Source organism: Lucilia sericata, unplaced genomic scaffold (assembly GCF_015586225.1).
Source record: "Lucilia sericata isolate MDLA Ls3-8-SP2 unplaced genomic scaffold, ASM1558622v1 Contig006658F_arrow, whole genome shotgun sequence".
In the NCBI taxonomy this organism is placed as follows: domain Eukaryota; kingdom Metazoa; phylum Arthropoda; class Insecta; order Diptera; family Calliphoridae; genus Lucilia; species Lucilia sericata.
This window is the reverse complement of record NW_023997793.1, coordinates 9,488-21,070: the sequence shown is the minus strand read 5'-3', so window position 1 is coordinate 21,070 and position 11,583 is coordinate 9,488. Positions and strand designations below refer to the sequence as shown.

At 33.9% G+C, this 11,583-nt stretch overlaps 1 protein-coding gene across 2 annotated transcripts; it reads left to right on the top strand.

Annotated features, from left to right (window-relative positions):
• The first annotated feature begins 13 nt into the window (after nt 1-13).
• On the top strand, nt 14-4,099 carry LOC119615652 (jerky protein homolog-like). 2 transcript variants are annotated; one of them, XM_037971663.1, is made up of 4 exons: nt 14-50; nt 2,193-2,966; nt 3,036-3,512; nt 3,573-4,099. In XM_037971663.1, exons 2-4 carry the CDS (start codon nt 2,388-2,390, stop codon nt 3,873-3,875), a joined length of 1,359 nt encoding a protein of 452 aa, XP_037827591.1. In that variant the 5' UTR covers nt 14-50; nt 2,193-2,387; the 3' UTR covers nt 3,876-4,099. The 2 variants fall into 2 exon arrangements, with proteins under 2 accessions (XP_037827591.1, XP_037827590.1); XM_037971662.1 differs by lacking the exon at nt 14-50 and having other exon boundaries at nt 1,757-2,966.
• The last annotated feature ends 7,484 nt before the right edge of the window (nt 4,100-11,583 follow it).

The window sequence follows — 11,583 nt, the reverse complement described above, 5'->3', positions numbered from 1 at the left end:
ATAATTAACTTTGGAAATAAAATGCAGGTTGCACTTACTTGTGGTTCAAGGTGAGTAAGAACACAGGTTTGGTTAAACGTTATAACTTCCTTTATTTTCAGGTTTGGGTTTTAGGGTTTGTTTGCTGCTGACGCTGCTGAGGTTTTTTTTTATTAAAGAAAAAACTGCAATGGCGCTTAAGTTGATTGACAGGACGTCAGTTTTTGACACCTGTCAATCTCCTTAAGCACCATTCAGAAGCGTAGCGAGCAGAAGGGGCACATTTAAAGTAGGGGCTCTATGTCCAAGTCAAGGCAGTCTTCATCTGCTGTCTCGGAGGCGCTGTCGCGGGCCTCAACAGTGTTTCTAGATCTAAAAATTTTATATAAATTGGATCATTGCGTTCGAATAAAATCAAATTTCCCATTTCAAATTTCTCCACCACCATCAGTGGTGATAGAGGGTATATATAAGTTTGTCATTCCGTGTGTAACACCAAGAAATATTCATCTGAGACCCAACAAAGTATATATTCTGGGTCCTTATGAAATTCTGAGTCGATTTAGCTATGTCCGTCTGTCTGTCCGTCCGTTGGTCTGTCTGTCTGTGTAAAACACGCTCACGTTAAAACGAAGCAATATAATTTAACCAAATTCACCCAAAGTATTCATTATTATCCGGTACAGTTTGGTATTGAAAATGAGCAAAATCGGTTCACATCGGGAATAGTTATGAATCAAAATTTAAAACAACTCCGAAAAAAATAAGCATCTTTTACACATTCTGATGTAATTTTCTCGAAAACTATGCAAGATAATTTCATGAAAGTCATCACACATTCGTTTCTACACAAGATCTTAATTCCTGCTGGAAATTTCCAGAATCGGTCCACAATTTCATATACCTCCCATACAAAAGTACATATTCCCGGAAAATGGGTTTTTTATTAATAACTTCCGTCAGAATGTTGATATCTTCACAAAATTTTACAAATTAAAATCTTATGTCAATAGAATTCATTCAGAGAAAAAACTTTCTGGATTGGTCCATAATTGGACATAGCTCCCATACAAAGTCCCCTCCCGAAAATCACTTAAACGCACATAACTCATTACTAAATTAAGATATCCATATAAAATTTGGTACAAGTATTGCTCATATGCACAGAAATATTGCTATGAAATTTTTTTCCGATCGGTCCATAATTGGTCACAGCTCCCATACAAGGTCCCCTCCCGAAAGTCACTTAAACGCGCATAACTCATTACTAAATTAAGATATCCATATAAAATTTGGTACAAGTATTGCTCATATGCACAGAAATATTACTTTGAAAATTTTTTCTGATCAGTCCATAATTGGTCATAGCTCCCATACAAGGAACCTTCCCGAAAATCACTTAAACGCGCATAACTCATTACTAAATTAAGATATCCATATGAAATTTGGAATAAGTATTGCTCATATGCACAGAAATATTATTGTTAAATTATTTTCCGATCGGTACATAATTGGTCACAGCTCCCATACAAGGTGCCCTCCCGAAAATCACTTAAACGCACATAACTCATTACAAAATATTGATATCCATACATTTAGCACAAATATTGCTCTTATATACATAAATTGCACTATAAAATTGTTTTGCGTTCGGTCCATAACTGGTCATAGCTCTCATACTAGGTCTCCTCTAGAAAATCACTTAAATGCAGAATATCCATTGCCAAATAATGATATAGATACAGAATTTTAAAATTTTGTCTTTATATACATAATTGGTCATAGCTCCCATACAAGGTCCTTTTACGAAAATCTCTTAAACGCACATTACTCATTACCAAATAAAGCTATTGATACAAAATTTGGCACAAATATTAGTTTGGTACAGTGCACTCGCGGTAACGTGAACACCGTCTAACGTGAACACCGCCTAACGTGAACAGATGTTTTTTACATTGACTACTCTGTAACGTGAACAAACACAGAAAGCTCTATAACGTGAACAATTTTTTCACAGTATATGTTTTCTAAGCATGTACACAACATTGAAATACATTCATTAAATTCGAATTTTAAAATTTTGGGAATCCCCTTATATAAATGAGTGTATATCCCCTAAATTATTTTGTTTGTATGGCAAAGAAATTTGAAGTTAGTTTCTTATGTGAAGTGAATCAGTCGGCATGAGTGTAAAAAAATCTAAATGTTTGCAGTTAAAAGAAAAGGCAGACATTTTAGATAGTTTGCAAAAAGGAACAAGTGTGACTAGTTTAGCAAAAAAGTATAATGTCGCTAAGTCGACAATATGCAGTATTAAAAAGAAAAACGAAGCAATTTTGAGTTGTGTAAACAACACATATCAAGGACCGGGAAAAAGACAAACTTTAAAATCATCAGAACTTCCAGTTATGGAAAAAACTCTTTACCGTTGGTTCCTCCGAATGCGTGATAGGAATTGGCCTGTAAGTGGTCTAATGTTAAAAGAAAAAGCTAAGGAATTACATTCCCAACTTAAAGAAAATGAGTCCGGGTTCAATGCTAGTGACGGATGGCTTCAGCGATTTAAGAAAAGGTATGGAGTTAGACTTCTTAAAGTATCCGGAGAAAAACTCTCATCGCAGCCTGAATTGGTGGATCCATTTAAGCTAAAATTGAAACAAAAAATTGAAGAAATGGAGTTATGCAATGACCAACTCAATAATGCTGATGAGTCTGGTTTATTCTGGAAACTTTTACCAGATAAAACGTACGTTGCAATGCAAGAGAAAAGTGCTCCTGGTACAAAGATGGAGAAGCAACGTGTAACGTTCCTGTGTTGCGCAAATGCATCAGGTGCACATAGACTTAAACTTTTGATAATTGGTAAGGCCAAAAATCCACGCAGTTTTAAAAACTTCGTTTGTCCTACGGATTATAAGAATTCGAAATCGGCCTGGATGACGTCAGCCATTTTTAAGCATTGGTTCCATCAATCCTTTGTACCACAGGTAAGAAAATTCATCGTTGACTTATGTAAATGTATGTACGTATCACTAAAAGTTCTTGTTTTTAACTAGGTGAAATTGTTTCTAAAGAAGAAGAACTTGCCAATGAAGGCACTATTACTTATCGATAATGCTCCCTCTCATCCAAGCGAAGCAGAATTAAAAACTGAAGATGGAAACATAATTGCCATGTTTATGCCACCAAATGTCACCCCCATAATCCAACCAATGGATCAAAATGCTATTAAAATAACAAAATTATACTACAGAAACAGCTTGTTAGCTTCGATAGCAGCTAAAAACTCTGATTTGCTTCAATCAATGAGAAATGTAACTTTGAAAGATGCTGTCACTCTTTTATCTGTCGCATGGGATCGGGTCAGCACAGAAACTCTTGCCAAATGCTGGAAAAATATTTTAAGTTTGGTTGGAAACGAGGAGGACCCTGAAGATAACATTCCACTAAGTATTCTAAAAGAGAAATGGGATGCAGAAATTAATTCTTTAATGCAAATGTCAGCCGATCTCCTTCAGGACTTAAGTCCTCAGGTAAGAATTTTGCGATAAACTTTTAAATCACAATTAAGGCATTGTTTTACTAACTTTTAGGTTGAGTTTACCCTGCCAATGGTTCAGGAGTGGAATAATGATACCTGTGTTAATGATACCACTGAAATCCATGAAATTGTGCAAAACGAAGAAAGTGATGACGATGATTGCACTGATCCTGTTAAAAAAGTTGCCGCAAGTGAGGCAATTGAAATCTTTAACAAGGCATTACAATGGGCAGGAGATGCAACGGTGGATCAAAGTGACATGAGTGTACTTAGACGCTTAAGGGAGAAAGCAATATTTCAGCTATTAGAGAAGAAAAAGCAGCAGAAAAAGATAACGGATTTCTTTAATGCATAAATGTAATGAGTAATTTTATTACTATGTAATTTTATTTCAATTGATATTTTCTCGTTATCTCGTTTTGTTTTGTAATGGATTTTAATAAAATTTTAGTTTTATATTGTAATAATATAAATAATAATAAAAGAATATCACGCTCAAGCGTGTAAAATACAGATTTATAAATTAAAATTTGATATTTTTTCATGAAATTTGACAATCGCTAACGTGAACAATTTCGCTAACATGAACTCCCTTGGTTTTAATTAGTTCACGTTACCGCGAGTGCACTGTATACAAAAATTCTATTTCCAGATTTTTTAACGATCGGTTCATAACATGGGTACGGTCGGTCCCATGCAAGTGTCCTTTCAGAAAATCACTTGAACACACATTACTTATTACTAAATTACGATATATATACAAAATTTGACTGAAATATAGCTTTTATGTACAGAAATTTTGCTTAAAGAATTTTTTACGATCGGTCTAGAATTGGTCATATCTCCCATACTAGGGCCTGCCACTAAAAGCAATTTAACCGTCTTTAACTAGTTGCATTATCAATTTGTGTAGAACAAAATTATATATATATGTATTTTGAAAATCCTTAAATCTTTCACACACATGCATACATGCAAATTACTAAATATCGCTAAAGCATATCTTAGGGCGCTATAAAAATATAAAAGAAAACGGCGTTTGTAATGTTCAATAAATCTTGGAATTGTAATGATTCTTGGGATTTTTCTATTTCAGACATGAGAAAACTTATTTCTACAAATATTTAATCATTTAAAAAACTATTGATATCTGGTGGAGGGTATTTAAGATTCGGCTCAGCCGAATATAGCACTCTAACTTGTTGTATCTTTTATAGTTTAGGAGATATGAGGTTACCGAATTTACCCTTTTTTATCCCCTAAACATTCGAATTTCCAAAAATCCCGTCTTAGTGGATCTATTTTGTGGGAGACCAACCTCCTGTCCAAATTTCAGCTCTTTTGCTTCAACCGTTTAGGCTGTGCGATGATGAATCAGTCAGTCAGTAACGTTAGAATTTATATATAGATATGGAACCTGACTGTTGAATCGAGGGTCTCAATTTCAAAATATCTTATAAAACATGAATATAAAATAAAATTAATTCGTAAAAGTACTAAAATCGCCTATAAAACTGTTTTTTTAAATTATTTAAGAGTCGAAAAAGTTTTGGGACCATTAATAGGTATCGAAAACTTACCGATTTTCAGGGCAATTTTAGGCCAATTTAGCACTACTTTAAAATTCGAACACTTTAGAATGGGTAAAAATCAAGGTATTAAATATGCTAAAATAATGCTAAAAAAAGTCCAATTAGCATCGAAAACTCATGACAAATCATAATGCAATAGGGTTTAGAATTTGGGATTAATACCATTATATATATTATATTATATATTCTATTATATACAAATTAAAAATAAATATAAAAACCGAAACATTTGAAATAGTTTTCGTTTGATTATATTTTTTAGAAGCCTTTATTATCAAAGCCTTTATTATCAAAAAAAGAATGAAAAAATTTTGTTTGTAGGATTTTATACCATATAAAAAATTGTTTCTATATCTACCATATAGTTTGGCAGAAAATAGGTTTTCCACTGGAAAATTTTCTTGTTTCTATTTTTTTTTTGCCGGCACTGTATATATATTAATCTTGTTCTTCATCTTAACCCCATGGCTATCTCAATATCTGGAAAGGGGAATCATTTTTCCCCTTACCAGATAATGAGATAGCCGAAATTTGAGGTCGATTAAAAAACGTTAACACGTGTCGCTCGTCACTCAAAGTTTAAAAAAATTCAAATTTTTGGCCAAAAAGCTAACATATGAAGCTATAACTCCAGAACTGTAAATAGTAGAAACACGCTTAGTAGTTAGCTTTTTGGGCAAAAATTTGGATACTTTCAAACATTGAGCGACGAGCGGCACGTGTTAACGTTTATTAATCGAGCTCAAATTTCGGCTATCTCAATATATATGTATGTATATCTCAATCAATATATTGTTCAACGTTAACACTTTTTTTGAAACACCATTTACCATACTAACGGTCCTTTTTTTATTCTCTTTTCCTTACTTCATTTTTATAAATTTGCTAACAAGCATTAAAATAATTTGTTAAAGATCACTCTAGTTTTGATAGCCAAACAAGTGTGACCCTTTTTTTAAAATAAAATTTGTGAACTCAAATAAAAATAATTGTAACTTAAATAAAACTGTGACCTAAAAGCTAATAAAAATAAATTGAATTTAATAAAAACATAAATTGAAAGACAAAAAAAAAAAAGAATTATAACAAAAATCAAAACAATTTTATAAACAAAACAAACATAAAAACAAACATCAAATTTAACAAATAAAATAAATTGAAATTATAAAATAAAAAAAATTAAAATGTGTTTTATTTAAAACAAATATAAACATCATCAAACATTTGGCCACTTCGAACCGAATAAAGTGTCGTGTAGTGTAGTAAAGTGCAGTGTTTTTTACAACAACAAAAAATTATTAAAATTTACAAAAATTCAAAAATAGCCAAAAATTCCTAACGGCATAAACTGGTTTTGTCTACAACAAAAGTGCAGTGGCTGACAAAAAGAGATCCAAAGAACAAGAGAGACCCAATCAACAAGAAAACAACAAGAGATCCAAATTTGAAAACAGCGACTCAAATAAAGAAGACCCAACAACAACGAGTAAGTACAAAAAATCAAATACAATAAAGAGAAACACAAACCCTTTAGTGTGTGGGTTACCACCCGTACTTCTTTTAATAAATTACTGGGGAATCAAAATACCCTACAATTAGTAATTAATATTGAAATTAATTATTATTTTTGATTACTCTTGTTGTAAAATCGCTAGCAGGGACTTTTTTGACCCCATTTTTGGTCTTGTCCCAAGTTCTTAGAAAAAAATGTTAATGGCAGAATTCACATTGTAAGAGTCACAAATTCATGCTACAACTGCTTTTCTATTGATCAGTGTCAAGGACTGTAAAAGTAAATTCAGTTGCAGATTATGTAAGCAAAGACATAACACTTTGTTACATAAGGGATCAGACGCGACCCATCCAAGCACGAGCATCACATACAGTCCACATCAGTATCAAACGTTTCAATCCCAAATATCACTTCCTTGACCCTACAAGAAAACAACAATTTTAATCAATCTCCCAACGAGAGAGAGACCTTGTTATTGTACAGGTCGAAACTAGAGGCGAAAGATATCAGGCTAGAGCAGTCATTGATCCTGGTTCACAATCAACCTTTATGTCAGAAAAGTTGAAAAATAGTCTAAATTTACCCACCAAGCGAAATTTAGTTCAGGCTTAAATCAAACAGTTTCGGAGACCCCAACCAAAGCTTGTTTATTCAATCTTTGTTCTAAGGTGGACTCAGAGTTTAAATTAGAAGTCTGGGCACCAGTCTTGAAGACACTTCCATCTAATTTACCACCTCAGACATTTCAATGAGACTACTAAATTAGAACTTGCAGATCCTCAATTCAATCAAAGCAGATCCATCGACTTGCTTATAGGACTCGACCTGGGCCCCTCAATATATTGTATGGACACTCCGATGCGGTCTATTGGATCCCTTTTGGCACAAAAAACAGTATTTGGCTGGATTATGGGGGGATCAATATCAACAACGACACAACCTAGAACAACAGTGTCACTTTTTAACACTTCGTCCCTTGACCGAATCCTCACACGCTTTTGGGAGGTGGAGGAGACCCCAAAACAGATTTTGAGGTTAGATGAGGACACATTTTGCGAAAACAATTTCAAGTCGACGAGACGTAGAAACGACTCAGGAAGGTATATAGTTACCCTACAGTTTAAAAATAGCGAAGAAATTGGAACTTCGAGAAACATAGCGATGGCCAAGTTCTTGAGAATGGAGCACATGCTTAGCCAGAAACCCGAACTCAAAAAACAATACGACCAAGTAATTATTGAGTACCTCGAGTTAGGACATATGAGGAAAGTTTCTCCCCTGGCAATCAACTCGAACCCTAATTATTACCTGTCGCATCATGCAGTAATAAAACCTGAAAGGCTGACAACGAAACTTAGAGTAGTTTTCAACGCCTCGAGTCCGTCTTCAAACAAGAGTTTGAACGACATTTTGCATCCAGGACCCATACTACAACAGGACATAGTGCTTCTGATACTGAAGTGGAGATTCTTCAGTTTTGTGTACAACGCAGACATCACAAAAATGTATCGATAGATACTCATTGACCCGACTCAAACCAAATATCAATGGATATTATTTCGTCAAACAGCAAGCGATCCTATTGAGGATTACGAACTCCTGACAGTGACATTTGGAGTCAACTGCACCCCGTTTCTGGCCATTATAACTCTACTTCAACTAGCTGAAGATGTAAAATCAACTCACCCACTCGCGTCAAAAACTCTGTAACAAAACATGTACGTGGATGATGTTTTAGCAGGTGGACATACATTAATCGACGCCATCAAATCAAGAAAGGAACTTACAACAGTTTTAAAATCCGCTAGATTTGACCTGATGAAATGGACCTCAAATGACCCACGAGTTATACAAGACCTACCAAATGAGACCCTACTACCTCTCGATTGGTTAAATTTGTCCGAAAACACCGGGACTAAGACTCTTGGAATCAAATGGAACATTTCTTCAGACTCATTTACATTCACCGCTAGAGTATTCAATTATTCGGGTTTTAATCTTATTCGTTTACTCGACAAATAATTATTTGAGGTTTAATTTTAGCCGGTTAGTAATCGGATAATTCAAAATTGTTCGGTTAATCGAATAAAGGGATGCTTTTTATTAATTGTATTGCTTTTTTACAATATTTTTCTTCTTATAACAAACTAAATTATAATTTTCCACTTCTTTGAGTTCAATTCTAACTAAATTAATAATTAATAAAACAAATGTTTTAATTATTTTTTTAATATTATAAATATTTTTCATGTGAAATCCTTTCCTACATAAAGAAATTCAGTTAATTAATTTTATGTTTTTGTGAGATTTTTCAACAAGTGTATAACTCTTGCTGAAAAACTTATTAGCAATACTTAAGAAACACAACTATGTTCTTCAAAACTGGTTGTAGAAGTAAAAGTGATATTATTTCCAACATTGCTTTTCAAGAATCTAAAGTGTTTCTGTATGAACCCACTGTAGAAGTAGGTAAATCGGAACAAATTCTTAAAATGTTTCTGAAGTATTGTTATAAAAATATTAAATAAATATTCTTCATTATAGAAAAATAATAAAATAATAAATAAAACAAGTAAGAGTGCTATATTCGGCTGTGCCGAATCTTATATACCCTTCACCATAGTGTATTTAAAAATTCATTTTCCCGACTATATCATTATTATCGCAATAGCAAAACATAATGAACAACAACTACGCTAAACGATATAAACACACAAAAAACAAAATACACAAGGCAGTAAAACCAACAGACATCCAAACATACGAAACGAAATACAGAAAAAAACAAAAACAAAATACACAACGCAATGAAACCAACAGACATCCAAACATACGAAATTCAATACACCAAGAAAACAAAAACAATATACACAAGGCAATGAAACACACAGCCATCCAAACATACGAAACGAAATACTCAAAAAAACAAAAACAAAATACAAAGGCAATGAATAAGCAGTGTTGTTGTTGCTTATTTTTTATGAAATTTTCAGAAGTTGTCTCGGATTTTTGCTTATATCTCCGTTGTTTATGAACGGATTTTGCTGATTTTAAATAGGAAACTTCTCGAAAGCATGTCTGATAGAATTATTGAAGATTTGGATCCCGAAGATATCTGGGGTCTTCAGAAAACTGATTTCAACAGACAGACAGACAGACGGGCAGACGGACAGACGGACATGACTTAATCGACTCCATATAAGGATTCAGAATATATATACTTTATGGGGTCGGAAAATTATATTTTGGAAATTACAAACGGAATGACAAACTTATATATACCCTTCTCACGAAGGTGAAGGGTATAAAAATAAAATTTATCATAAAAATATTGAATTTCGTATGAAATATACATAAATTTTACTGTTAAGCAGTAAGTTTTTCTTAATCGGTTAATTGATGGAAATTATTCGGTTTATTCGTTATTTTAAATTTGGCAATTTTCATTTATTCAAATGATTAATCGTCAAAAATTTATCGATTAACCGATCGACGATTAATCGTTTGAATACCCTATTCACCGCACCAGATGTCGAATTAAAAGAAAACTACACTAAAAGAGAAGTTTTATCTACAATTGCTAAATTCTTTGACCTTTGTGGATGGATAGCCCCAATAATAGTAGACGCAAAACTAATTATGCAACAGATTTGGTTAGACAAAGTCGATTGGGATGACATAATAAAACCTTTGACTTCTCTAAAGTGGCAAAAATTCATAAAAAACTGGACCACAATAAATACATTCAAAATTCTCCATTGGCTCCAATTTAGCCCGAATTACAATGTGGAAATTCACGGTTTCAGTGATGCTTCAGAAAAGGCCTATTCAGCGACCCTTTATGTTCGAATACAATCGGAAAACTCAGTATTCACGTTTCTTCTTCTTCAAAGACCCGTGTAGCTCCCATTAAGCATATATCGTTGCCCCGCTTAGAACTGTGTGTATCCGTATTATTAGCAAACCTTGCATGTGGACTTATACCAAATCTTCAAGACATATTATTGGACCGACTCAACAAACTCGCAGTCCTGGTTAAAGAAACCTCCTTGCTCATGGAACACATTTGTAGGAAATCGTGTCTCAGAAATCCTAGACAAGGTTGGAAATCAAAATTGGCAACATATCGACTTAAAAGATAACCCTGCAGATGTAGCCAGTCGAGGATGTACTCCTCAAGAACTGGAAAACCACAACCTATGGTGGTTTGGACCCTCCTGGTTAAAATTGCCAAAAAATCAATGGCCGATACCAGCACAAACAAATGACACGAACTTAGAAGCTAAAACTTTAAAATTATTTACAACCACAACACGCGAAGACCCATTAGATCGCTCGTCAGACCTATCACGCGCTTATCGAGTACTCGCGATTCTGGAGAAATACAGGAACCAACAGAACACATCTTCGCATAATTCATCAAAAATCGACTCATCATATGGACTCAAATGAACGCTATCCAATATTGCTGCCTCATAACTCGAAGACATCTCGGCTTTTAGTTGAATTTACACACAAAATTACACTTCATGGAGAAAATCAACTAATGACTCGAGTACTACGCACATAATATTGGATATTCAGATTGAAACCCTTGGTCAAAAGCGTAATTCAAAACTGTAAAACTTGTGTTTTGTACAAAAAACAGACACAAAATCAAATCATGGCTTCATTACCACCAGAACGCACAACTCTATCCAGACCTTTTGCAACAACAGGAGTAGACTACGCAGGACCTTTTGGCATCAAAAATTACACAGGCCGAGCGTGTCTTATCACAAAAGGTTACATTTGCATATTTGTATGCTTCGCCACAATAGCCGTACATCTTGAAGCAGCAAGTGACCTATCGACCCAATCGTTCCTGGCCGAATTTTCCCGCTTCATAAGAAGAGGTGGATGTCCCGCACTCATTTACTCAGACAATGGAAACAATTTTGTCGGAAAAACAATTTTTA

What these genes read in the sequence shown, in the direction of transcription:
- LOC119615652 (XM_037971662.1), top strand. Translation starts at nt 2,163, where the DNA reads ATGAGTGTAAAAAAATCTAAATGTTTGCAGTTAAAAGAAAAGGCAGAC. An exon ending in ATCAATCCTTTGTACCACAG is followed by an intron (nt 2,967 to 3,035) that starts GTAAGAAAATTC and finishes GTTTTTAACTAG; the next exon opens with GTGAAATTGTTTCTAAAGAA. An exon ending in TTCAGGACTTAAGTCCTCAG is followed by an intron (nt 3,513 to 3,572) that starts GTAAGAATTTTG and finishes ACTAACTTTTAG; the next exon opens with GTTGAGTTTACCCTGCCAAT.